The sequence below is a fragment of the Larus michahellis genome, chromosome 4 (genome assembly GCF_964199755.1).
Source record: "Larus michahellis chromosome 4, bLarMic1.1, whole genome shotgun sequence".
In the NCBI taxonomy this organism is placed as follows: domain Eukaryota; kingdom Metazoa; phylum Chordata; class Aves; order Charadriiformes; family Laridae; genus Larus; species Larus michahellis.
The window spans coordinates 23,512,195-23,539,245 of NC_133899.1; the positions used below are offsets into that span (position 1 = coordinate 23,512,195).

Sequence of the window (27,051 nt, forward strand, 5' to 3'; positions counted from 1 at the left end):
TTTCTCAACAGAACTCGACCTGGTCATTCAAGGCACGATCTCCTGCGCTAGGGCTGTTGCAGCAGCAGCTTTGATGGTTGAGAAAGCAAGAAAGGTTGTCCTGGGGCACCTCCTAACGCAGATGGTTCATTCCTGACTTCTTAGTCCTCCTCTCCAGACAGAGTTCACGCCGCTGTGGGTGTGCCACAGTTGGGAAGTACATTGGCTTGTGGCCATAAACCAGGTGGTCATTGGCCCCTTTGGCTGACCTTGCGGTAGCTGCCCCAAGGAACACTCAGCCCGCCTGAGAAGTCCCCTGCCTTCGCTGGCCCTGCGGTGCAGGCAGCCGGGCGCCACACGGCAGAGCCGGCTGCATCTCCCCCAGGCTGTCTTGGCTCGTCTGGCTGCTGGGAGGAGGGGATAGCGGGGGTGGCAGCCTGGGGGTGACAGGAGGGACCCTGCAGACCTGGGGGGTGACAGGACAGTGTCCAGTGACAGGCCGGGGGACAGCAGGGACACCAGCAGCCAGGGGCAGCGAAAGCCTTTTTGTCACAATGCGCTGGGACCCTGAGGCGTGGGGGTGGGGCAGTGGGCCGTTGCCCAGGGGCCATAGTGACTGGCCAGGCCTGGCAACACTGTGTGGGAGAGAGGGAGCAGGGACAGAGCTCGGCTCAGCCCGCACCGCTTTCCCTGGCCCCTCGGCGGGCCCTTCCCTGCGCTGCCGCGAGCCCAACCCAGCACAGAGGCCGCCACACTTGGTACCGCTGTGGACGCCGTGGTGCTTGGACCACCTGGCCACAAACATGTCATGTGTCCACTACAAGTTCGCCGCCAAGCTGGCATATGACAGGGTCATCTTCAGCGGCCTGAACATCTGCCTGCGGGACCTCAAGCACCAGATTATGGCCCGCGAGAAGCTGAAGGCGGCCACCAGCGACTTGCAGATCAGCAACGCCCAGACCGGAGCAGGTGCGGGGGGCGCAGCGCAGGGCCTCGGGGACCCACCATGGTGGCCGCGGCCTGCGGGAGCCATGCTGGGCTCTCTGCGGGTCGCCCCAGGCGGCCCGAGTCCAGGCGGGGCCCGTGTCGTGGGTGTGGGGGGCACCGGGAGGGATGCGGGGCGGGGATGAAGCGGGGCAGGAAGCCATGATGAGATTCGGCCGCCATCGGGAGCTGTGACTTGTGCTGGGGCCTCGCAGAGTAGGTAGAGGTACATTTCGGGAGTTCCGGATTTTTCTCGTAGTGTTGACTAAAACTGTGAAGAGCTTTTGAAAAAGGTTTAATTTGCTTGAAGGGCTTTGCTGCAGAAGGGTCTCTGAATTTGCCTTCAGTTGCTAATGAACTTCCAGCCTGACGAATGCCAGCAGGCTGAATGGCTGCCTGGCTGATGTCCCTTCTGTAACGGCTGGGTCTGTGTAAAGCAGAGCCTTAAAACCAGAACGTTCAATGGCAATAAACTGTGATGGGCCCAGTTATTATCACCGGGAGAAAAAATGTTTTGCAATAGGCCAAACACGGAGATCCTGTTATGGCAGTCGAGAAACCGAAAGCAAAGTTTTAGGTGAAACATTGATGCTCATAAATATATTACCCCATGAAGTATTACTGTAATATACGTAATAGCGTTTTTACAAAGTGTGTTTCTGTGTTTCCATATGTAATCACAACTCAGTGAAGAAGTATCTGCTTCTTGAAAAGTCCTCTTAGTATGTTGAGACGATAACAGCGCGCTGTTACATATAGGATTTTGCATTTGTAGCTGCAAAAGGATCCTCTGGAGTGCTATGTAATTACAAATTAATATGCGTTCTTACAAATTGGCTGATTTTTTTCTGTGTTTATGTTGTTACAGAGTACACAGATGACAACGCCCTGATTGCTAAGAACTCGTCGGTAATTGTGAGAAGAATCCCTGTTGGAGGAGTTAAAGCTGCCGGCAAAACATCTGCCATGTGAGTGTCCATAAAGCATTGAATTCTTTGCTAGGGGTTTCAACGTGTGAACTTTTTTAATGGCTATTAGTTTACGGAGGCTTTCTGATTGTATCTCTCTCGTTAAAGCTGCAGTAAATGTTTGTCGTTGTGGGGCAGATGTTACTGTATCTGTCCCGAAGTAGGCTGACATTTTTAGGCCTGCTGGGAGATGGGGTTCCAACTCCATCAACGGTAACTTTTAAGAGGATTCTACTGGGTTTGTCCTTGGGGTTGGCTCTTCTGAGACCCAAGTTGTAGATCCTGTTTCCTCTCTGTGGAAAGATCCCTTATTATATGCGTTCGCTTTTATTGCTTTTATAGGACTGACAGATAGCCATTGTAGTGTAAACTCATAATTTGTTTCCATCTCAGAGGAGATGCCTTCAGGCACTCCCTAGTAATTCTGGACACGGCAGCCTTGTGCTTATAAACGTGGCCTTGCTTTGGGGGTGAATGTATGTATTGAAATATGTGTGCTTAGTGCTACCTTGTCGATGCATCCTCCGTTTCTGGCTGGATGGCACCCTCCCTGGGTATTGTCATGCTGCCCCAAAATGAGAGGATAGATGCTGCTGGCATCAAAGATCAAATAAACACCCGTACGTGGGGATAAGGACAGACCAGCACTGCTGTGCTAATGTTGACAATTAACCAGGCAGGTGAGCTTTCTATTCCTTCAGCTGGAAACATGGCAGAAACCACTGGTAGAGGGGCTGATGTTTGGGAATGATGAAAGTACGCTGCAATGGTGGAGAGGCCTTCAAACATGCGTTACTTGCCTTGTAGTGTGTTCTTCAAGGTAAATGGATGAAGAAACCATTGTACGGCCAAATAAATTGTGACCAAGTAGAAACGTGACTTTGGAGGGTTTTATTAGTTGCACTGAGTGCACCAAGAGAGAACAGTTTATGTATGCAAATGAATTTCCATATTCACTAGATTATTTAGAACGTAATGTCTTGATGTTCAGGTTTTGTGATCTGTTGTCACTGCTTCATGTTTGGTACTAGTGCTTTATTTTAAGTTCTGATCACCTTTATTTCTTCATCTAGAGGCGGAACTGAGCCAGTGAGTGGAACATCAAAAACGGTATGTAAAAACACAATCTCACCCTTTTTTCAACACCCTTAATTCTAAACAAGAAATTCTAAGCAAATTCTAAACAAATAGCCTTGTGTTAATTTTGCAAACATTAACTTCATATATTTTCCAGTAAAACACAGTATATATTGCAAATACAGCGTATCTTATTCAGCATAGTAAAGACTGAGTAATGCCATCGCTTGCGCAATTTGAATGTGAATATTGGTATTTGTGCCTCGTAATGCGTTGTATTTCATGTTGAACATGCCAGGCTATTTCCTGTATGACTTTGTGTTGAACAGGTGATATATGATGGTTTTTAGATCATGCCGGTTCAAGGTTTGCACACTGATGTGCTACATCTGTCTGTCTATAGCTAGCCAATATGTATGTTTGTATGGGGGTGTGTGGGACTTTTCTTTCTTGCAACAAAAAATGTTTAGAGCGTATTTTTTTTTCCCTTTTCCCATTGTATCACTTAGCTTTTGTTTTTAAGTACTTTTTCGTCTAATGCTTTTTGAAAATGTTTTCAAAAACCACTGAGAAACCATTATTGCTAAACTTGGTACTGTTTCTTGCTTTTGACTCGGGGGCTCAAAGAAATACCAAACCCAACACATCCGATACGTTTCGAGGACAGTTCCGATTCCTTTTCATGTCCTTAAATACTTGGGTATTTGTTCCTAAAAACTGTACAATTGAAATGATACTGTTTGAGGCAAGGCAGAGGGCATCGCCTGTCCCAGCAGGGCTGGGTGCTCTGTAGGAGCTGCCTTGGATCAAATGCCACCAGAAGTACACGTTCCAGCTCTGCCCGTAGACTGCAGTGACCCTCTTGGTGTCACTGGGACCTCTTGATTGCTTTTCAGAATTGTAGCTGCGTTTCCTCTGGGGTTTTGCCTTTGGGCTTCTGTTGTGGCTGCTCATCTACTAACCCGTAAGAGCTGTTGTATGGTGAGACGGTAAGGAATGGAGGATGGTGAGGGGTCGGTGGCTCAAAGGCCCAGAAGATGCTGCCTGGAGCCTGGGCTAGCACTTGTAGATGAGGACGGGCTGGGTTTTTCCTTGGCATGTCAATACATCCAGACTTCTTCGGAAGGACGTGCTGCGCTTGCCCCAGTGTCCCAAAGACAGTCCGCAATGCTCTGGGCAAACCCACTTGTTAAATGATGGCATGGTTAGGAAGAATTGCTTAAGACAGGAAGGAAGTCTAATGCGTTGGGATTATTAACTTTGGGGGGTATGTATGTATTGAGCTGCCCCCCTGTAAGGGGGCTTGTCCTCGTCCCCACTGCGCTCCCGTTGCCATGGCCTGTGTTCCAGCTGCAACTGCCAGTGCCTGGTGACGGGCACAACACAGCACTGCTCCCCTGCTCCCCACGCAGCCCTTTGCCCCTGCTCCTGACGCCTCAAACAACAAACCCAGCCCTTCGCTTCTCCCAACACCTCTCTCTGTGTGCTGACATTTAGGAGGCATCATGAAAGCCCTAAAGGAGAGGACACTTGTGCTGCCAGAGGTAGGGCCCCACTCCAGGGAGGTGGGCAACGCCACCACCCGGGCAGGCTGGAGCAGGCACCGTGGGGATGGAGTGGGGTGGGCACCCTGCTCTGGGGAGCTCGGGGGGCCGGGAGCTTGGCTTGCCCTCTCCCCCCACCCCTGCAAGGCCAGGGGCTGGGAGAAGCCTTTCTGGGCTGCTCATGCCCTGCTGGGATCGGGCCTCCCTGCACCAGGGGACACATCCCCCGGGGAGCCCAGGGTCCCCTGGGCTGGTGCTGGAGGGATGCTCGCCGGGAGCAGCCAGGTGCTGCCCGGAGCCTGAGCTGGTGCCTCCGCTGCCCCTTTCCAGGCTGCAGCCCTGGGAGATGATCCCTGCCTGCGGAGCAGCACTGAGCCCAAAGGCTGCCTGCAAAGAGGAGGGAGCTTCTGGGTGCCCAGGCAGGCGCGGGGTCGGGGCCTGGGCGTGGGGGGCTGGGGTCTGTGCCCAGGGTCCCCCTGCGGGGCAGGGAGCAGGGCCGCTCACCCCTGCCCGCTCTGGTGCATTTGTGCATAGCCTGGTGCATTTGTGGGTAAAATCCTGGTCATTTTTCTTTAACTTCTGCCTGCAGTACATTTTTGGATCTGGGTGTTTTCAGGGTTGGATGCTGCTTTCATTTCCCAAAGGTTAAGCCTTTCTTTAGTATACCACCACTTTGAATTTACATTGGGGAAAGGGGCAGCATTTTTCTTGAGGTTTGAAAACACTGTCAGTCTGCTGCTAAAATCTAGATCAGTAACCCAGGGAAATACTTGACTGGTAGTGGTCTAGGTCTGGATTTGGCACTTGGCTTGAATACGGTGTGAAACTGTGTGTTTCAAAATAGTCCTTGTAGTATAAAACTTAGTGTGTGGTGGTTTTAATTTTTCATCTTTATTTGAAGGAGAACTGCTTTTTCTTCACTAGAGTGGTGTGAGGCATTACACTAACCCTGGATCACTGGATCTGATCACTTGGGTTGGAGTTACTTTAACTGACTCGGTGACCCCAGCACTTCATGTAGTGCATTTATGTAAGCCACATTTATGGTATCTGATCTAATTGCGATGGGTTTTTATTTCTTGAAAAGCATTATTTTTCTTGTTGTTTGCTAGCATGTGTATAAACACAAATCACATGTTCCTAAATAAAGTTACCATTCTTTTCGCCTCATGTGTTCCCTGCCATGTCTGCATTATATTTCTAAGTAGCGTCTTACCACCAGCTAACAGAGGTGTCTCAAAAAAGCCCCCAGAAAACCAAAGGAGGGAGGGCAGAAGCCTCGCATCGCTCTTTACGTGTCCTCTCTCTGACTGTAAATCAGCGCAGGCTCAGGTGCTTCTAGTGTTGGAGACACAATTAGCTTTATTCTTAAATCTGCCTCAGGTCTTGGTCAAAAGTGTGGGGATTTTGTTTTGTTTTGTTTGAAATACACGTTTCTGTATGTATTTCAAAGCAGAACCTGGATCTCAGCGTGGTAGGAATAAATGACTGGAAAGCTTGCCAATTGTTGTTGTAGAGTAAAGCAGCAAACTTAAAATTAGTTAAGATTGTTTTACACAGGATGCCCAAAAGCTTAGTCTTTGGCTGTTTCTTCATCGCCTTGCTCTTACGTTAGCTGTCATTCCACGCTTGCAAATGTGTGCTGCTCTCCTGCTGTTACTACAGCCAAAGCAAGGAAGGGGATCCTTTTAGTGTGGCTGTGTCAGTGACTGCAAGGATCTCTGTCGTAGTAAACACCTTCATTTCAGGAATTTGAGCAGCTTATTCTTTTTCTAGACAAGCTGGTGGATTCTTTTTATTGGCTGATATTTTGGATTGCTGTTTTTATTTGGGCTTTGTGGGGTATGGTGAGCTTGGCATTTTTAACCTTCTTGAGCGGAGGGGCAGAGTTCATGTTCCAGGGACGATGTGCTGGTGCTTTATTTTGACAGGCAGCTATACTCTGTTCCTAGAAGCATAACCATGTGCCTGTATCAATGATGGGAAATTAACAATTAGTTTACAAACTACGCTAATAAATATTTTTTTAAAAACCTTTTCAGCTGAAAATTGACAGCCACCTTACCCCTTTGACTTTTAAGCAGTTGTGAGCATTTGACGAAGGTCCCTCTCTGAGATATTCGGGAGCAAGCAGTTCATCTCAAGCCGGTTCGATTCATTTAGTTTCTTTTCATTAACCACACGGGCACTCCTAAACTCTCATAGTTTTGGACTTTGTTTTGGACAAAGACAAATTACACCAGGTTTGAAACGCCTCTTTCAGTGATGCTCAGAGGACATAGTGCTACTCTCAGACTAGAGTAGAGGTGAACTATCGCTGTGTTTTGATTGTGGAACTTGAATATGTGTTTCATGTTTTGTGAACAGATTGATGACTCTCCTGCACCTCTTTCTCTGGCCCAGCTTGTGAAGGTAAATATATGTATATATATATATAATCTTGTCAAATACTTACCCCTACCTCCCCCCACAAAAAAAGTGTTTGCTTTGCGTTTTTAAATCTCATGCTGTGGTCTATAGCTGGATAGCTGTTGTAATGTGAACAAAACCTTAATTTAATTTTAAATAATTTAAAGTATTTAATTAACTTTAAAATGCTTGTGTGTTTCGATACTATCCTGTAAAGAGTAGTTCCCAGTTTGGGCAGAGAGAAGGGGAGTAGCTTATCAGCCTCAACGTAACGTTGCAGGATTACTCATCTTCAAGACACAAAAAAGAAGCCCTTCAGACGCCCTTTACCATTGTTTACACGTCTCGTTAATTTTGCGTTAGAAACTAAACCGTTTTTTACAGCAGAATGTAATTGGTTGCAAGGTATGGACATTTCAGGGGGCTTTGCCACAGCCAAAATAGAAGCGTTTCTGTAACGCGGACACTTGCATGGCTATTTCTGAATTGCCAGTCATTATAATTAGAGATCCGTTCTTTGAGTGCTGCACAACTTCATAAATTCTAGTGTATCTACAGTGAGCAACACAACCTAATTTGTTTTCACGCAGACTGTGTAAATTCTGAAAAAGCGCCTAATCATTTATTGGAATATACCAATGTGTATGTGTGGCGTATTAGCAGATGTGACCTCTGAAACTGTTGTAATACCGTGTTTTGCTCTGGAACTGCTTGCATTTTTTGCTCAACAATGCGTAACTTTGTCTGGGAAAGCACTAGCGATCGCACCTTGTGAAAAGGCGTAGTGCTAGCCAATTAAAACACTGGTCTTTAAAGTTACAGAGATTAGAGAAGGCAGGGCCTAATGCAGCGGAGCTAGTTCTTTCTTCTGAAAATAAGGGCGGGAGTTCATTTCCAAGAAAGAGGAAACTTTTCCTGCTGGGAACTTCTTCCCTCTCTCACTGCAGTGCGAGACACATTTCCTAATGTGTACATTTGTGGGGGGGAATAAAGAAAAACAGAAAGAGTTTGGGAGGTAGCCACCAAAAGACATTGGTCTCCATCAGTGCTGTCCCTAAACGTGTCCTGTCTGTGAAGTTCTGTAACCTCACGTGAAGTTTTACTCTAAAATGTGAAAAACTGTCCAAGTGGGGTACATGTTTAGGCTTTTGAGAAAATTTAAGTATTTCAGAAAAATACGGCAGCTCAAACCTGTTACTTTCTCTAACCTCTTTAGTGCAGACTGGCTTAGCATGGAGGCAATGTGTTATCAGGCTTCTGGTTTGTGATTACGACGTATTAAATGCCGTATTTCAATTTTGGTCTATTCCTAGTAATATTTTGTGGGTTTTGGACGTGCTTTGTAAACCGTTTGGTTTCCAACAAATGAGTCAAGTGTCTGTAAAGTTTTCTGTAAATGTTAATGGAAATGGTTTCAGAGATGTCCATCTGGATTATGTTACTGTTGAGAAAAAGCTATGTCTAAGAAACAACCATTTAATAAAATGTAGAAACTAGTTTGTTGCTTTTGTCAATGAATGCATATAAAACCAAAGCCATGAGGGGCTGATCTGAAGGATGGGTACCTGAAGGTCCAAATCATTGACAGTCACTCCCTTAGACCCGGCTTGTAACTGGGCTTGTGTGTAATAAAAGCGTTTTAAGAAATGCTGCTTAAAGAAATCCAGCGGGCTTCCATAATTTGAAGATCTAGTGCTGCACAAGGCTTATATGACAATTTGTATGTTAAAAGGACACAGTCAACTGGAAAAAACCTGCAGGTTTTTTCTTACTGTAGTTAAATCACTTAATATGAAGAAGTTAGTAGGGGGAGTCCAAACACGCGGTTTGGACTGACGAGAGCACATGATGGTCAAACTTCTACTGCAAAGAGTCTTTTGTCTTGCTGAGGGATTATAAAAAGCTTGATTCCTTTTAACACTTCGGTGTCTGAAGCTGAATTTCAGCAAGCAGAAACAGCTTCCCCGACTCTTGAGTTGAGTGTCCTTTTAACGCTGCAAAGCGTAAATAATGATAGTTGCATACATCTTTCTCCAGTAAACGTACAGTGGCTATCTCCTCCTTGCAGTAGTCTGGAGCTTAAAAATCAGTTGAAGAGTACTGGGTAGCATCATTTTTTCTACACATGGCTTCAGTCCGCTTGGAAGGAAACTGGATTGGTTACACAAGTCTTTATGTGAGGTGCAAACAGAGCCTAAGGTTTTGAGTGCCCAAGAAGTTAACGGGCACATAAACGTCATGTGATGGCGTAAGGAGTCCCCAGAACATCTTCAGGACAACAGTATTTTCTATAAGCAGCTGTTTTCATGCAGCCCCAGCTAGTGTTGTGCTGCTCTTTACAGGATGGGGTGAGTGGTCTCGTCTCTGGCTGTGTGGGCGCAAATGTGTTTCTAATGTGTGTGTCAAATGCTTACCTCTTAAACAGACCGACAATCTGGCTGAAGCCAATGCTTCCGAAGACGACAAAATAAAAGCTATGATGATCCAGTCTTGCCGTGAATACGATCCAATCAAGTAAGTGTTGATAATGTCAAATCTGTTCTTTGAAGATTCTGGACAAATTGTAGAGGTGTTTGTTTTAACAAGAGAGACACATGCATACCTTTTTCTTCTTTTCTCAAAAACCCTTTAGTCACATGACCAAACCCTGGGATACACCTCCACCATCCTATATATGCTTTCGTTGCGGAAAACCTGGCCACTACATAAAGAACTGCCCAACGAATGGGGTAAGAGTGCAGGGGACTTCTGGTGTTACTTCGCTTTTCCTTTTTCACGTGGCAGTTACGTAACAAATACATGAACACTCAGATTAGGAATTGTTTCTCTTGGGGTGAAGTATAGAGGTTATAGGGCAATGTTGCAAAACCCTTCAAAATTCAAGGGAAACCTGGAATTTAAAAGGTAAAATGTTCTTTTTTCTTGGTCGTAGCTATTAAATATGTCCATAGATCTTTCTCTGTGAACTGTCATGCGTATTTTTATATATTTTAATACTATTAAAAATCTTTCTGGTTTTAACGCTTTTTAATGACAGTTCACAGTTTTTAGAATTCCGTATAAAAGGAAGGTGTTTCTCTTGACCCCACCTATTGAATATTTGCGTGTTTTAATTACACAAGTCTCTGGTTGAGTATTCATGCCATCTAATGTTAGTCGCCGAATGCACATGCAACCTTCGTACATATCGATGGTGAACTAAGTTTCTCCAGTGACTGGTTCAGAGCCCTGAATTGGGCTCTCCCTCTGAATCGCGCTGTGGAGGAGGAGAGGGTTTGTGCCTCTTCTCCGAGTGGATGGTGAGCTAAGCGATACGTAATCCTTGCGGAAGCTGAAGTTAAGCAAAAGAATGCCCACGGAGTTCAAAATGCTGCTCAAGTCCTTGAAACATCCTGGCTATATTCCTGTAGGAAAATAAGTATTTTTGGTCGAGTAACCGTTAGGCTAGGTAGAAGGAGAGGATTAAGGGCTTTTGCTTCTTAAATTAGTCATCAAAGTGTCCTTTTAAGTGTGGGTCTTAAGATGAGCTATGTCTGCATTTCTTTTCTTAACAGGACAAAAATTTTGAGCCTTTTGCCAGAATTAAGAAGAGCACGGGCATTCCAAGGAGTTTCATGATGGAGGTGAAAGATCCCAATACAAAGGGTGCTATGCTGACAAAGAGCGGAACATATGCAATACCAATTATTAATGCGTAAGTATGGAACTAATTGGACTGACCCAAAGGTGAAGGAGAGAAACCATGCGTAAATGTCTGAGTGGCAATGCAGCCAAGTTGGCTGGCATCTGTAACCACGGGGGAGGAAGCATTGTCACTGTATGTTAACCTCAAAATCCGTGATGCTTTCTCGTATTAAAATAGGGCGGTCCTACTGTTCATGCCCCTGGAACTCCAGAGCTTGGAAAAGTTTTCCTGTACCCATCATTTACTTTTTCCTTATCCACCCCACCCTCCAGGGAAGCTTATGCTAGAGGAAAGAAGGAGAAGCCTCCCTTCTTACCAGCAGAGCCGTCCTCCTCCTTCTCCGAAGACCCTGTTCCAGATGAGTTGTTACGTCTCATTTGTAAAGAGATAATGACTGATGCAGCCGTTATTCCCTGCTGTGGAAACAGTTATTGTGATGAATGTAAGTGTTACTCCCGGGTTCGTTCACTCCAAACACCACATCTGATTTTCTGAAAGCAGAAACAGGAGATGACAAAATTTCTTTGTTACCAGTTCTATTCCATACTGGAGTGTCCGCTGAATAGGAAAGGACTCTTCTCGTATAAAGGAAAAAAAAACCGACAGAAAGCTTTTTTCCTTTTTTACGTACCTGGTTAAATCCTCTTTACACATGGAAGGACAAGCATGAGAAGAGTGCATAGCTGCGCAGGTGATTACAGTATTGGATATTGAATGCATTTAGTTTTTCTCACAGCCCTTTCTGTCACACAAAATCGTATAGCCAACCTTACTGTGGTCTGCCACAAACCGATAGTTAGGCATTTAATCCACATTCTTCTCCTCGGGAGAGCTGGTTAAAACCTTCATAACTCAAGGCTACTGATGTTCTTTTGAGGTGCGTTTTATTCATTAACCTGGAGGGTGGTGACTTCTCACTGTACTAGGGAGTGGAAAAAAGAACAGTCGAAACATCCAGACGCAGCCGTCTTCAAATGTTACGTTAGTGAAATATCAAAACTGCAGTTATTTGCTGCACCCTAGAGATGCGTTACACTGTTGAACATCTATAGCTTCATGCTCTCAATTCAAGACCATATTCAGCTCATTAATCATATATGTCTTTTTACAATTGATTGGAGCCCCCAAAATTTCCTTACGTGTGCTAAACCTACTTTGATGATTCTAATTATGTACAGGCATTAGAACAGCATTGCTGGAGTCTGAGGAACACACATGCCCAACGTGTCATCAGACAGACGTTTCCCCTGATGCTTTAATTGCCAACATGTTCCTACGCAAGGTAACAGGATGACTTTTACGTAAACTGTAAGACAAGTCTATTTGTAAAAAGCCAAAAGGGAAGAAAATATTAGTTTACATCTCCTCAAAACCTGCTAAATTAAATCGGCTACATTTACTTTTCAAATCCATTATCTGTTGCTGGAGAAGCTGACAACTCTTTAGAGACAGTGGGGCAAATTCAGGTCGCGCTTTTGTTTAACGTGATTGCCTTACTGTCAAATTCGGTGTTAACACTGAAGTATTTTAGATACAGGTACTCTGAGTGACCAGTTGTTACTCTCAGTGTTTAAGGCGATGTGTGCATGTATTTGTGTGTTGATTCATTTTAGGATTGACAGCATTTACAGGACTACAGAAGTAATTTTACTCTGTGGAGGCTTTTGTTCATGTATCTACTGAAGTTTCATATTACCTTGTGGTAAATGTTTTTCTGCCTCTAGGCTGTGAACAGCTTCAGCAATGGAAGTGGCTACACAAAAGGGCTCCACCAGACGATTCAGCAGCAGCAGCAGCCGCCACCACCTCCACCAGCACTCATGACTGTTGCACCTCCTGGACCTTTTCAGTAAGTAAATCTGTAGATCAACATGAACATAAAAGACACCAGGATGCCAAAGTTAGATTCTTCTCCTTGAGCTGCACCGCCAGTGATTTATGTCTCATTAGTGACAGTTCCAGATAACTGCGGAAGTTCCATTTTGTGAAAGTCCTCACTTTGAAAGAGGACACTTTGAAAAGTTGGAAGTGTGCCGCCTGCAACGGGGAGAGCAGGGGGGAGCTGGGCAGGGAGCGGAGGGAGGAGAAATCCTGGTGAGGAGCAGGGGGAGAGCGGGAAAGAGATGGAGGGCAGGGGCCAGGGTCAGGACGAGAAGAGCAAAAGGGGACGGGGAGCGGGATGGAGGCCCAGAGGGAAGAGGGAAGGCCCAGGCAGACAGGCAGGAAAGGGGACAGGCTGCAGGACAGCGAGGAAGATGAGGCCAGGCAAGTGGACAGAGCAATAGAAAAGAGAGAAGGGCAGGGAGTGGGAGAGAGAGATGCAGAGAAAGACAAAAATAGCAAAGAGAAAACCAGGCTGTATGGCAGGGAGGGAGGGATGAAAAACAGAAGATCAGGGAGCCGGCCAGAGAAAGAAAGAGAAAGGAAAAAATAGTGATGGGCTAGAGACAGGCCGGGAGGAGTTAAAAGATGGGGGCAGGGAGCCAGACAGAGAGCGATGAGGAGGGACCACAGATAGCAACTACGGGCAACTGACTCCATTTCTTGAGCACCCCCCAGCAGCGGCATTACCAGGCGCCTCAAGGAATGCGCTGCCTGCAAAAGCCCTTCCCTGGGCTCAGTCCTGCTGCCTAATATTGGTGATGAACGTCGCCCTGCAGAGTGGCTGGGACTGTGGGGAAAAAGCCCATCTCGGGGCGGGGGGGGAATCGGCCAGCTGTTTTTTTGTCTGTTTGCTTGTTGGTTTTGCTTTTTAAAATAATACCATTTAAGCTCTAAATACAACCTGTAAGGAGAAAGGGACCAGGTGTACTAGGTTGGGCACATTTAGAGCCCAAAGCCGTCCAACGGCCACACAAACCACCGCTGGCTCCCGCTGCGCACACTCCATCGCCTGCTCGCAGGTACAGGCAGCCGCCCTGGGTCTTGAACGCTCCTCCGGAGCGGCACCGCCAGGCAGCATAAAAAAGCCCACTGCCTGCAAAAACTTGAGCACAGCTTAATTCTGGGCAATTTTCCCTCTTTTCAGGCCTGCTGGTTAAAGAGTCATCTGTTGAGACATGGCTCAGGACCACGCCAGGGCCAGCAGCGCTTCGTTCTGCACCCCATGGCGACGATGGGCAGAGGGACATATTCCCAGATCATGGGACGAGGTATATGTGCGGGGTGTCAGGGTCACCCCCGCCTGTTTTTTCCCAGCGAAGCCCCAGCCAGTGCCAGCCCCGAGCTGCAGCCCCGGGGCTGAGGCTCAAGGAGCTGGGTGTTTGTGCGGGCGCTGCACCCTGCCGTTGGCTGCCCTGGGCTGCCCCCCATTGTCTCCAGCTCTGCTTTCTGCCAGCGCCAGGGGCACCACAGAATGGCTTGCCTGTCCCCCAAAGCTGTCCTGACCCATGTCTGCAGCTCGCGTGTGGTGTCCACGTCACACAGCTGATTTGGGGGTGGCAGCTCTCTCTTGTGGCACCCTGGGAATGGGGGCCAAGCAAACCCCATTCCTCCCTTTGGGACTTCATCCCCAGGAAGACTCAGTGCAGACGTACTGTGTGCTGAAGAGCATCCTGCAGGGAGGTGACAGCCGTTTGCAGACCAACGCTGAGACCCGCCTGACAGCAAAGGCACCTGGTGGCTGCAGAACAGCCCAGGTGAGCTGGTTCTCTTGGGGGCCACCACAGCAGCCTTCCTCTGTCCCTGGTTTTGGTGAGATGTGGAGCAGTGCAGAGATGTTTCTCAGGCATCCAGGCCTGAGGAGAGTTTCCCAGTGTCCCCGTGAGAGATCTTGCTCCCAGGAAGCACCTCCCCATAATGCCGAGGCCATATCCACTCCCCTGGAGCTGGGTACAGCAGCCCTGAGGGGTGTCACAGGGAGGACAGGGTCATCTGACACAGAAATTATGAGCTGAAGCCCGGTGGCCATGGCTGGCCAGTTCAACGTCTCCGAGGGCCTCAGCCTTTCTCCCCAGGAGTGTTTAACTCAGGTATTACTGTTAGGTACAGGATCTGGGTGTGTTGGCCCTGGCTTCCTGGGTTATGTTATTTTTACGTTACCCTATGTTCTGCATGGTCTTTTTTTGTGGAGAGTCCTCTTTTTCAGCTTGTTTACCGTTTTAAGGTTTAGATGGGGGTCTTTGTTTTGTGTACAATGTTTTATCTGTTTGGGGTTTTTTTGCTGTTTTGGTGGATTGTATTGTGTTTTCTATCTTGAACCATCATTTCTGGTCCAATATGTCTCCTGCAGGTGGGGCAGTGCCACTTGTGGTGCAGTCCGACTCGTTTCTGACTTCTGGCCCGGAAGTAATGATTTTTACACATTTCCATGCTCTGCAAAGTATGATTACCTCAGTAAACTGCTGGTTTTATCCCCCTGGAAACTCTGGGGCCATCCTATCTATGGGCCAGGCTGGATCAAAAACCCAACAAACAACGTGAAAAAAAGGTTGAAAGGATTCTTGTATTCACTGGAAGATTGCAGAGTTTAGTGGAGATTTCTTCCCTTCCTTTTGGCTATGTAAGTTGTCTGGTTGGAAGAATGCCTCTAATCTAACACAGTATATGTCAGTGATCCTGCTCCAATTTTTTTAATGTCACTCTTAACATTACTTCGAGAGAGCTTTAATCTGGAATCAGTGCTTGGATGGGGATACCAACAGGATTGCCGTAGGTAAGCCGAGGGTTGTCAGGCATCGTGGGAGGGTGGCAGTGCTGGTGGGAATATTTACGCTGTTCCTGGGAGCATGGATGGCTCAGGAGCGTATCTGAAATGCTTGTACACCAATGCACGCAGTATGAGAAACAAGCAGGGTGAACTGGAAGCATTTGTCAGCTCCCAGAGCTATGATATCATTTGTATTAGTGAGACTTGGTGGAATGAGTTCTACAGCTGGAGGGCTACAGGCTGTTCAGGAGGGCTAGACAGGGCAGGCGAGGTGGAGGTGTTTCGCTGTACATAAGGGAGAGGTTTGATTGTACAGCCCTTACAGTTAGTGGTGATGTAGTTGAGAGCCTCTGGGTAAGGATTAGAGGAATGGAAAACAAAGGGGATGTTGTAATGGGATGTTGTAATGGGTGTCTACTACTGATCACCCAGCCAGGATGTAAGCACTGATGAGTTATTCTATTGGCAATTAGGAGAAATTTCTGGATCAGTAGCCCTTGTCCTTATGGGAGATTTCAACTTTCCAGATATCAATTGGGAATATCATACTGCTGTGACAATCAAGTCTTGGAAGTTCTTGAAGTTTGTAGGAAATAACCTTCTTGTCACGGGTGCTCAGTGAGCCAACTAGGAAAGATGCCCTCCTAGACTTGCTGGTTGTAAATGGACAAGGACTCATGGGGGATGTGATGGTAGGTTGCTGCCTTGGCCACAGTGATCACGAAATGGTTGAATTTAAAATTTTCAGTGTAATAAGACTGGACTTCAGGAGAGCAAACTCCTTGAACTGCACCACCAGTGATTTATGTCTCATTAGTGACAGTTCCAGATAACTGCGGAAGTTCCATTTTGTGAAAGTCCTCACTTTGAAAGAGGACACTTTGAAAAGTTGCAAGTGTGCCTCCTGCAAGAATGTTCTCAGAAGTATTGCTTGTTTGGTTCCCGTATCAGTCTTTCCGTACAGGCTTACCCTGAGAGAGGAACGCTTTTTCCGCAGGAGCCCTTTCATTTGAAGGGGCTAGCAATTCCTAAAGAAACCATTTTGTTATGGCAAACCTTCTTGAGTGCATTAATTTCTCTTTAGTACCGAGGAAATAATATTTCCATGAAAAGTGTAAAAGCACAATCCTGGGTAAAATAGGCCAGGTGTTTTCACATTACCTTTTTCTACAGTATTTCTATCATCAATATTACGATAAGTCAGAGTCATCCTCAGTAATACACAGCATAGTCAGTGACGCATACAGATTGGATAATAAACACTGAAACACTGTAAATGTGAAGTATTTACAAACATGACAGTAGCCCTTCAAAAGACTGTTTGAACAGGAAAAATTTGGGGTTTTTTTTGTAGCAATGCTGATAGTGTTATACCTCCTGCTGCTCTGGTGACTGCTGCTGAACCTTCTGCATCTCCCTCGCTGTCGGTCAGCAGTTTGTTGAAAGAGAAGGTAAGTTGTATTTCAACATATGCAGTGATTCTTGCATTTAGTAGAGCTTGTTTTCCAACTGTCTTCATTTACTCACAAGGCCTGTGAGGTTCCTGTACGAAGACAACCAACATTACCAAGTCTTCCGGGCCCCCAAGGACAATCAGTGCCCACAACTGGTAAGTAACTATAACTTCAGAATTTCTGTTAAAAAATGTCCTTCAGATACACTGAATGGGATTTTTCTCTTTGTCCTCTCCCGACTCCAAAAGGTCGTCATCCAATGAGAGCCAGTACACCTCGCTCAGCAGGTGGCAGGCCAGGCTGGGAACTGTAAGTATTCCACAGCAATTCAATCTATTACTACTTGTGACGAGGCCATAACATGTACCTTATACAGCAGCTGATTCACAATGAAGAAAGTATGCACAGATAGCTGTGGAGAATACAAGTGGTAATTAATGTTTAAACGGCTTAATTTGAATTGGCTTTGACAGAGGGAGTCCGTGTTTGCGGTGAGATTATTTAACATAAAACCCCGGTACATGATTGAAAAGAGGACTCTGAGAAACGACGTTTTTTGAGGACACTATAGTTACATATAAAAATGAAAGAGAATCAAAGGATCGGATGGAAAGCCACCCTTTTGATTGCTGGCTGAACAGAGCTGAAAAAATTGATTTCCCAATAGAAACCAGACTCTAACATTCTTTTTTTTTTTTTGACAACTTAGTTGATACTGATTGAGCACATGATTGGAAAAGTCAGTGCTGTTAGTTTCTGACAATTTTGAATTTCTTCAATATAGTCATCTCCAACAGCCAAGCTGCTTTCTCTCAGAGGGAGAGAGAGGAGTCTGCCTTATCTATTGTCGCAGTGTCAAGCTAGTCCTTCCTTTTGGTATAAATTTGTTCTAGGTAGATTGTAAGGGTGCATTGTGTTTCTAAAATCTTAAGATAAATAAATAACAGAAACCAGGATCCATCCCACAGATTGTCTGAAATCTGAAATTCAGTAAGCAAGAAAATAACAGTTCAGGGACAAGAACAGGCCAAATATGTCATCAACAACGTGGGAAGCATTAAGTGTATCAAGGAGTGGCAGAGGAGTGGTGGGCACTCGGCACACGGGAGATGGGAGTCTCTTTTCAGCACGGGCAGCCTCCATGCACAGTCGCAAAGCTGAGTATGAGGCGAGAAGACTGAGGGACCTGCCGGGGGTGAGGATGTGGAGGGCAAGTGTGAAGATCAAGAAATGAGTGTCGTCTCAAATGAACAGAAAGCAGGGAGAAAAATGCTTTAGTTGAGAACAGGAAGTGCTTGCCACCATGCTCCCGCTTCGTTCTCTTTGCTCTGTAAAAATCAGGGCAGAGTCTGTAAGGGAGAGGCAGATTGTGTAGAAGAATGAGGAGGAGTTCCACTCCATCCCTCTGTCGTTGGATGGACTGGATGATTCAAGGGATTAGCAGCGATGGGGGTTTCATACGTAGGGTACTAGCTCACATACGGCAGAGGTTACGGCAGACGGATCGATAGAATCGGGCAGCAGCTGTTAAGGAGCAGGTGTGTCTCTTCCTAAAGGGGAGGAATGATGCTAATGAACATATGCAGAATAATGTGAAATGGTTCTTTAAAAAATAATAAAAGCAAAACCTGTGAAGAAAAAGCTCAGGGTAGCTCATGTCCTGTGTCCCCAAAAATCACGTGGGCAGGAGTCTGAAGAGCTCTGTTAGTAACGCTGCCAGTATCTTTCCTAGAGTAATGGCAATGGGTTGTAGTACTAGAGACTGAGTTCAGAGGCCGTCACTATCCTTGGTTAGAGCTATGATGTGGAAAATTTTGCTAGGCCATGTGGCTAGAAGTGCCCTGTATGTAGAATTGCTGTACAATCCATATTTTGCCGTATTTTGCATCCTGTAAAAATTGCCAAATCAGTAGTGAAGTTAAATGGACTGAGCGGGCATTTTAAAATGGAGCTTTACTGTCTTCAGGCTGAATCGTGTCTTCTTGATGTTTGATAGTGCACTGTAGCCATTAAGACTTGCTCTTTTTGCGTCTTACTGCACCAAAAAGGGTTTGCACTGCATGTCGTGCCTGAGTAGTGAAACACGTGTGCCTTCACGTACCAGCAGAAGCCAGTATAGGCCACCTTCAGTCAATCAATAGCTGTGGTAGTTCATGTGACAGAAATGGTGGATATAAACTTACCCTTCCTCTATGCTTTTACACTATCAAAGCAGCAGATGTTCTCTCTTGTAAGCAGAAACTTTTACATGATATCACGTTCTCCAATTTGCAGTAGCGTTATGTCAGCAGCTGAAAGCAGCTTTGACATAAGCATATGGAGAGGGGAAAAAACCCCCAAACTAGTAATTCTGGGAGGAAAAAAATCAACCAGGAGAGTGACTGTTTTGAATTAACTTCATTTATGGTTTTTGTGTTGTTTTTTTTTCTAAGGTCCAAGTCTCCCTATAGTGCTTCATTTTACTCTAGAAGTTTGTGTGCCCACTCCAAGTCAAGATCAGGTTCTTCCCGCTCTGGCTCCTGCTCTCGATCATTTAGGCGTTCCCGTTCTCGTTCCTTCTCGCGATCACCACCCTATCCAAGAAGAGGCAAAGAGAAGAGTCGTAACTATCGCTCTGGGTCAAGGTCACATGGTTATCACCGTTCAAGGTCACGGTCACCCCCGTGACACAAGGTCACCATTCACCGTCAAGGTCTCCAGCATTTTGAGGCCAGTCTCCCACTAAACGGACTATACCTCGAGGGGATGGAGAAAGGCAGTACTTTAAGAGATACCGAGAAGTTCCCCTGTATGATATGAAAGCTTAGCATGGCAGATCTGTTGACCTCAGAGGTCCCTTTGAAAAGGAGAGATACAGAGAATGGGAAGGGAACTATAGAGAATGGTATGAAAAGTTTTACAAGGGCGTTGCTGCTGGGGCTCAACCTCAACCAGCAGTAAATAGAGAGAGCATTTCTCCAGATAGGTCTGGTCCACCTGGGACCACACGAGAGAATTTGCCATATGCTCGGGGACGCAGGGAAGACTCTCCTGGTGGGCAAAGCCACAGAAGTCATAATAGAGATGGACGTGACCCTGAAAAACCTTCTGGAAGAGAGCGCCACGGCATGAAAGATCCACCAAAATCAAATGAGAAGGACATGGAATATCCACTGGAAGATGGCAAAGGGAATGAATGTAAAAAGCACCAGAAGAGAAGAAAAGGGGATGAGAATAAAGGATTTCCCAATGCTGAGTTTGGGACAAAACTCAAACACAAGAAGAAAATAATCGAAGAAGAGCAAAGAGAAGGATGACTAAAAAGTGAAATCTGTCACTCCATGGAATGGCAGATAATGAAAGAATGACTGAATTTTTAAGTCAACTGTATCAAATTTTCTTAAAATATAAACGAATTCAGGCGTTGCAAGTAACGGCATGAAGGCGACTGTGCTGCCCTTAAAATATTGCAGCTGGATCTTTACATTGGAGCTTTATAGAAGTGAACATTTTGTTCAGAATTGTGAGTTGTGACAATGCAACGTGAAAGGTTTTGCTGGGGCATCTTAGTTTTAACCACCGTTCATTACTTTGGGTGGAGTTTCAGGTACTGTGAACATCTTCCTGGTTGAGTATGTTTTTTAATTGCCTGTCAGAAGCAGCTGTTACAACTGATTATAAAATATCAGCAGAATGATTTGCAGAATACACAGAGCCCTGTTACGTCACTTTTTGATTACAATAAAATGTTTTCAGTAAACCGTCCAACGTGGTGAGATTTCCAGTGACAGCGGGACATTAGCCGAGAAAAGATTAGTGACAGAAAAATGCCAGCAGTAAAAGCTTGCTGGTAGTTTACATGTGTGCAAAATAACATAGCAACGCGTTTAGTTTTGAAAAGACTGGTAGGACTTTAAATCTTTTGAACTGACGCAACGTGGGGAGGTATTGCTGAGAGGTGCACGTTTTTCACGTGCCAAGTGGGCTTGGTTTTATATTGTAAAAGGTAGCATATGGCCCCAAACATACAGCCAGTATTAACAGCTGGGACTGACTGTTTTAAAATACTGTTATGTGTGAAGCTGTCACATTTCAACATTGTTCCAGTTTGTTTAGAAAGCTGTTGTCATTTGCCAGCAAACATTTACACACATGCTTTAGAGATGCGCTGTAATCTGTATTTCCTCTCAGAACTCTGCTGATCCCCAGGAGGCTTGTGTTTTTGAAACAGAACCTTCAGTAGTAGCATTTTCACATGGTGGTGCCATGACACAGACCTAACCCTTCCATTAATAGTGGGGTTCAGCAGATGAGTTTGGCAGAAGAAGAAAGCCCACTAGAAAGTCAGGCTTCTGCTTTAAACTGCTTTGAACAGTGACAATCTAGAAGGCATAAATTTAATTAGCGGGATCTTTTTAAGACAGACGTAATTTAAAAAAAAAAAAAAAAAAAAGTGGCAGTGGTGGGTGTTGCTCCACTGCCAGAAAGCCAGCATGGTACGAAATACTTCTCGTTGTGCATTACGGGCATAACATCACGGTAACGGTTGAATTCAGTAGGGCAAGCCCTTGACTGTTTGGCTGTTGGGATTTGCCCCAAAAGAGTTCTGTTTGGAAGTAAAATTAAATAGTAATTATATTATAGTATTATATTAGTATAAATTATAGTAAAAACTATAAATTAAAGCAGCATTTTAGGGCTTCCCATTCGCAGAGACTATTTTGTTCAAAAAGTGTCATAGTTTATAGGTACTGTTACTGGGGTATTTAGGACTATACAGGAATAGTAAATAGTACTAGGGATAATCCGTCTGGCTTTTCAGTGGGGGTGACTATCACATTTTAAATATTGGGTTAGAGACTGGGCATCCTCTACTTCTCATGGTTAAAACAGGAACAAACCAGAATTAGTCCTGGATTTCAGTTCCTGTAGTTTGTGCCTTCTCGTGTCAAGGCGTTCCTGGTGGATTTCAGGTGTTTTCTGCACAAGGCAAAGTAGGGTTTCCAGTTAAGCCGGCAGAAAAGGTGGAGATGTGGCTGGTTTTGGCAGGCCTGCACCTCTTGTAAGGTCTATGGATGCTGGGGCTGATCAATCAAGTGGGCTGCAACCGCATGCCGCCCACACGGCTGAAAGGGTCTCTGTCCTCTTGCTTGTGAGTGAGTCCAGATTCAAGTTCACCAGTGAATTGTGCATGCACATGGTGTTTCCACCTGAAGCTGGCCCTGGCCACGCGGTGTTTCTATTGGCGGGCTCCCTGTGACCTCAGTTCCCCTCTGCCATTGCTGCCAGCCAGGCCTCCGGACCCACCACACCGGGTACGGAGCAGGGCCGCACACAAAAAGGATTTGGAATGGCTCTCAAAAAGAAGTTGGGATGGACTGTGGTGATTAGGTGCAGGGCTCAGGCAAACAAGCAAACCAACCAGCAGCTTGCTTCTGTGCGACAGGCTCCTTCACCCTGCCTTGTCTCTGTTTTCCATGCTTGTACATCCCCCTCATCTTCCCTGTCTCCTCCCTTTCTCTGCCCTTCTCTCTCCTCCCAGACAAGGGACCCACCCCTGGATATTTCCCCCCTGCTCCCATGTTTGCTCCATCTGTGAACAGCGTTCGTGTTTCACGCTCGGTGAGCTAGGTCACCTTGGACTTCCATGGCATTACTGGTGGGGTTTCCTGGGTACTGCTGTCCCTGCCAGATTCCTCTCCCCAAAATAACCCCAACTCTTCCTTCAATTATCTGTGAAGTGTGGCCTCCTCTCACAACATCCCCCAGAAGGACCCGTGAAATATGGCTCTTCCTTATGGCACCATAACTCCTGTCGGCTTCTCACTCTGCTCCCTGTGGTCGGCAATGTTTCTTGTCATGCTCAGGAGTTCCCCAGGGTTGGTTCATTTCTCTGAGACTTATGCCAGGCCCTGCTCATCAGCTCGTATGCTTAATGCATATCGCAGAGCTGTCTGCATCTCACATCATGGCTTCCTACCCTCAATGTGCCGGTCTTCTCCATCCCACAGTGGCTCTGAGAACCCTCCTCTCTGACCAGGCACATCCCCAGCCCTCTGGAGCGACTCCCACCCGCTGTGCCCCACTGTGTGCCTGCAGCCCCACTCCGCAGGTGCTGGGCATGGAAGTTCCCCCCCCTGCACAGGCGACCTAACTGGACTGCGGCATGGCCAGCTGTGAAAATTCGCAACTCCACTTCAACAGCCAAGTCATCATCAGCATCTGTGTGCACTCAGAGAAGTGTGGGCAGGACAGAGCAGGCCCCTGGCACCAAGGCTGCCCCTGGATCAGCAGATATTGCCCCAGAAGGAAATGGTCACGGAAAACCACAGCCTGCACTGCATCCTGTGCATCCTGCTGCTCAAGCCTTCCCCCGACTCAGTAGCTGCAGGAGCCCCCGCAGCAGATTAAAGAATTGCACCAGCTTCTGGCATGGAAATGGACACGGTGGAAACCTGTCTGATTGTGTTGGTGGTGGCCCTGGTGGAAGTGAAGACAGGCTGTGCTGTCAGAGTAGCTGTTGGTGCTGGACGCGCTACATCTAGACAAGGATCCAGCCGCAGAAGCTGGGCTCAGCTGGCAGAGGAGGAGCTCAGGCAACACTTCAGCAAACTGCAGATGCCCAAGTACCTGCCACCCTCAAGTGCCCGGGGAGCTGGCAGATGACACAAAGCTCTTGTCAGGCCTTATCCTCAAGACTGTGCACTATTTCTAGTCATCTGTGCTCAAGAAAGATGGATTGAAACAGAAATATACTCAAGGCCACACAAACAGACTCATCAAGGGAATGCAGAGCCTCTCTCTTCAGAGCAGATGGAAAGATTTGGCTTTTTTAGCCTAGAGAAACAAAAACTAAGAGAAGAGATGATTGCTCTCATCACTAGGGCAACTCCCAAAGGAGGGAACGAGGACTTGTGAAGGTAAAGAATGATACTGGCAGAAGAACAAAGAGATGTAGCCTGGAAGTGAATAAATTTGGGCTGGGAATCAGAAGAGAATTTCCAGGCATCAGAGGAGTGAAATTCTGGAACCACACTGCAATAAGAGACCGAGCGTGGTACAGAAGAAACGTGTTTTTAAAACAGCAATTAGTAAGATTAAGAACGTGATTATCCAGAGCACTTGCTGTGACTATCCATGGCCAGCAACAGGGGAGGAAGCGGGGGCAGAGGGGCTGCGCTCTAGGTCAAGAAACGGGTAGAGTGTGAAGAGCCGTCTCTGAAGAATAGCCAAGAGCAGGTTGAAAGCTTATGGCTAAGAATTAGAGAGCCAGGCAACAAAGGGAGCCTTGGGGTTGGTGTCTACTCCAGGCCGCCCAATCAAGGGGAGCCTATTGGCGAAGCCTTCTTCCTCCAGCTACAGCAGCAGGCCTCGCGCTCACAGGTTCTCGTCCTGCTGGGGGACTTCCGCCACCCCGACAGCTGCTGGAAAAGCAGCATGGCGAGCTGTAGGCAATCCAGGAGACTCCCAGAGCCGAGTGCCTTGAAGATAACTTCTTGAGCCAGGTAATAGACAGCCCCACCAGAGGAGCGGCCATACTGGACCTGAAGGGCACCAACGCAAATGAGCTAATGGGTGACATCAAGATTGGAGGCAGCCTGGGCTGCGGTGGTCAGGCGCTGGTGGAGTTCACAGTCCCGAGGGGTCTGGGCATCAGGGGAAGAGTAAAGTCAGGACCCTGAATTTCAGGAAAGCAAACTTCCAGCTCTTCAAAGAGGTGGTCAATAGGACCTTCCGGGACACTGAGGAAAATCTAGTTCCTATGAAACTGATAGAAATGGCACTTGCAGATTTGCATGAGGGACGTGTAAGTACAGGGAATATGGACTACAAATTCATACCACTGCGCACATATGAGTTCAAGAGTTTTAAGCAAAGTCTTAACTGTCAGTAACGCTGAGTTTATTTAGAGAAAAAAAATCCCTTCTGTCCACACTTCCACCCTTGCTTGCCCAGCAAGACTACAACATGCTGCCTCCTGTTCTGCAGGTCATGAGCAACCCATTTCAGAACGGCCTCGAACACGGCCTCTTCTTTCACAGGGAGCTCATCCTTCTCCAGCAGGCGTTCCAGGTCATTGAGGGAGAGCGCCAGAAACTCTGTGGACACCCTGGTCACCTCCTCGAAGTGATGCAGGATGAACTCATGGGCTGCTTCTCGCAGGTCAGGACAGTAGTAGTAGCCTGTGAATCTCCAGATGCCGATGCAATTTTCCAAGCACAGCTGGGATTTTAAGTACTCGCAGCACAGTCTGATGATGTCCAGGACGTTGAACTGGTCTGCCGCGATGAGCAAACTTTCAACGTTGTCATCCGTGACGGGCACTGTCCTGGTGTAGGTGTATTCCATAAGGAGGCTCATCATTTCAGAGGAAGTGCTGGGGATTTTATAGACCTTCCTCTCGGCATTGCTCCAGTTGTTGGAGAACAAAGCCCTGAAAAAAGCAAAGCAGCGCTGGGGAAGAAAGGGGCCTTGCTGTGTGACACCCTGACCCCATTATCCCCTGTGCCTCCTTCCCCAGCCACCAATTTGGGCACTAGCAGTAGCCATGCTAGGAGGCCGGGGAGTTTTATGAAGGAATGTTTTACTAGATGGTTGTTTTAATAAGGAGCCACAGGGCAAGTGGGCACCTTGCTTCAACAAGAACACCAGAGAGTAACAGTGTGTGGGGAAGGAAAACCAGGCCCGCCAGGCTGGCCACGCTCCCAGCCCTGCACCATATCTGGGGCTTCGCCAGACAGCACTTCCAGCGCTACAGTTCCATCTGAGCTTGTGGATGAATTTTAGTGTCTGGGGAGGTACCAGGACTAGGGGGAACTGCTGGAGGAGAGTTTGAGGGCCAAGGGAAGCGCTGGAGATACACGAAGGCACAGTGTGGCACAGAGCATAAAATACTGTTTGGCCCCATCCCCTCCTCCTTCAAGCACTCACCTGTAGTATGGACTGCAGCTGGAGAGGATCATCTTGTGAGCAATGAATTCAATGCTGTCCACGCTGATGATCCCATCGCCCAGCTTCCCTTCCGGGCAAAGCCCATGGAAGGCGGGGCAAGCCACTGCACTCATCTTCCTCTCCCTGGCTGAGGAGGAGTATGCGGCGCAAGCCAAGCTATCGCCCACTTCGAAGCCTGGGGCAGTGGGAGATGCTTCTCTCTGGGGTGCTCACAGCACTTGCCCTCCCTCCAACATCATAGTAGAACCTCTGCCTGTCCGGTGGCTCTGGAACGTGCCCCATAATGACATCACAGACTTGGGGGGGACCGGGACCGTCTGTCAGCCCCTCCACAGCCCCTCTGTGGGGCCGAGGTCTGGGTCCCCTCGGTCCATGTTGCCGTTGGGCAGAGCCGTAGGGTCCCTGGGCTCTGTGGACTTCCACACAGGAGAGGAAATAAAAGATGTACACAGCACTAGGCATCGTCTATAAAAGACTCCAAGCTTTTAAAAGAAAGCAAAGAAGGGTAAAAAGGCATTTGGGAAACAGGAAAATAGACAGAGAAAGCAAGCTTTCAAAACAAGTAGCAGTGTATATTGCTCACTGTAAGGCATTATTGCCATGAGCATCTACCGTAGCTAGAAAAGAAAAATGCTTGCCAGCCTCACCTTGGAAGCTGTGTACCTGAAAAACACTTGCATTTAACAGAAACTCTCTCAAGAGCTAGCGGTTTGAAGCAGCAACACTACCAGGTTCAAGGCCCACATTTCCTCAGTGCACATGCTTAAGTCAGTTTTGCAAAGCCAGCCAGAAAGCTGAATGGAACCTAAAAGTGCAAACCGCCTCTTTCCACCGATGCCAGTAAAAATGCCACAAATACAGCAGGATTGGAAGTTTTGTTATAAATACATGAACTGCAACAGAATCCGAATCGTCTGCCCATGTAGTATTTGCATTTTCAACCCCATACAACAAGAAAAAATGCAACTCCACTGGCAGTCTCTAGAAAAGACACAATTCTAGCAGATAGGACCACGTATGAAGACATGTACAGGTCAATACAACTTGGCAGGGTTCCCATGGGTCCTTTGGGGTTCCCTATGAAGGACATTGAGGTTTTTTTGTGTCTTGTGGGTGGGATTTATAGTATCATAGAATGGTTCGGGTTGGAAGAGACCTTGAAGATCATCTAGTTAAAACTCCCTGCCCTAGGCGGGGACACCTCCCACTAGAGGCTACAACGTTGTCACAGGTTACCCCAGGAAATCCGTTACCCATTGTCCTATCATCACACTCCCTGATGAAGACAGCCTCCCCATCCTTCCTGTAGGCCCCCTTTATGGACTATAAGACTGCTATAAGAATACTCCGTGATTCTCTTCTCCAGGCTGAA

General features: G+C 46.8%; 1 protein-coding gene and 1 pseudogene across 1 annotated transcript; one reads left to right on the plus strand and one right to left on the minus strand.

The window, feature by feature from the left end:
- The first annotated feature begins 782 nt into the window (after positions 1-782).
- Positions 783-20,044, plus strand: LOC141743053 (E3 ubiquitin-protein ligase RBBP6-like; annotated as a pseudogene).
- Positions 20,045-24,339: 4,295 nt separating this feature from the next.
- Positions 24,340-26,936, minus strand: LOC141743054 (kelch-like protein 10). Its single transcript, XM_074586784.1, has 4 exons — positions 26,933-26,936; positions 25,659-25,806; positions 24,664-25,161; positions 24,340-24,373 (listed from the first exon to the last, which is right to left on the minus strand). Exons 1-4 carry the CDS (start codon positions 26,934-26,936, stop codon positions 24,340-24,342), a joined length of 684 nt encoding a protein of 227 aa, XP_074442885.1.
- Positions 26,937-27,051: the final 115 nt, after the last annotated feature.

What these genes read in the sequence shown, in the direction of transcription:
- LOC141743054 (XM_074586784.1), bottom strand. An exon ending in AGCTGCAGTCCATACTACAG is followed by an intron (nt 25,162 to 25,658) that starts GTGAGTGCTTGA and finishes TGCTTTTTTCAG; the next exon opens with GGCTTTGTTCTCCAACAACT. An exon ending in CTGGGCAAGCAAGGGTGGAA is followed by an intron (nt 24,374 to 24,663) that starts GTGTGGACAGAA and finishes CCTGATGCCCAG; the next exon opens with ACCCCTCGGGACTGTGAACT.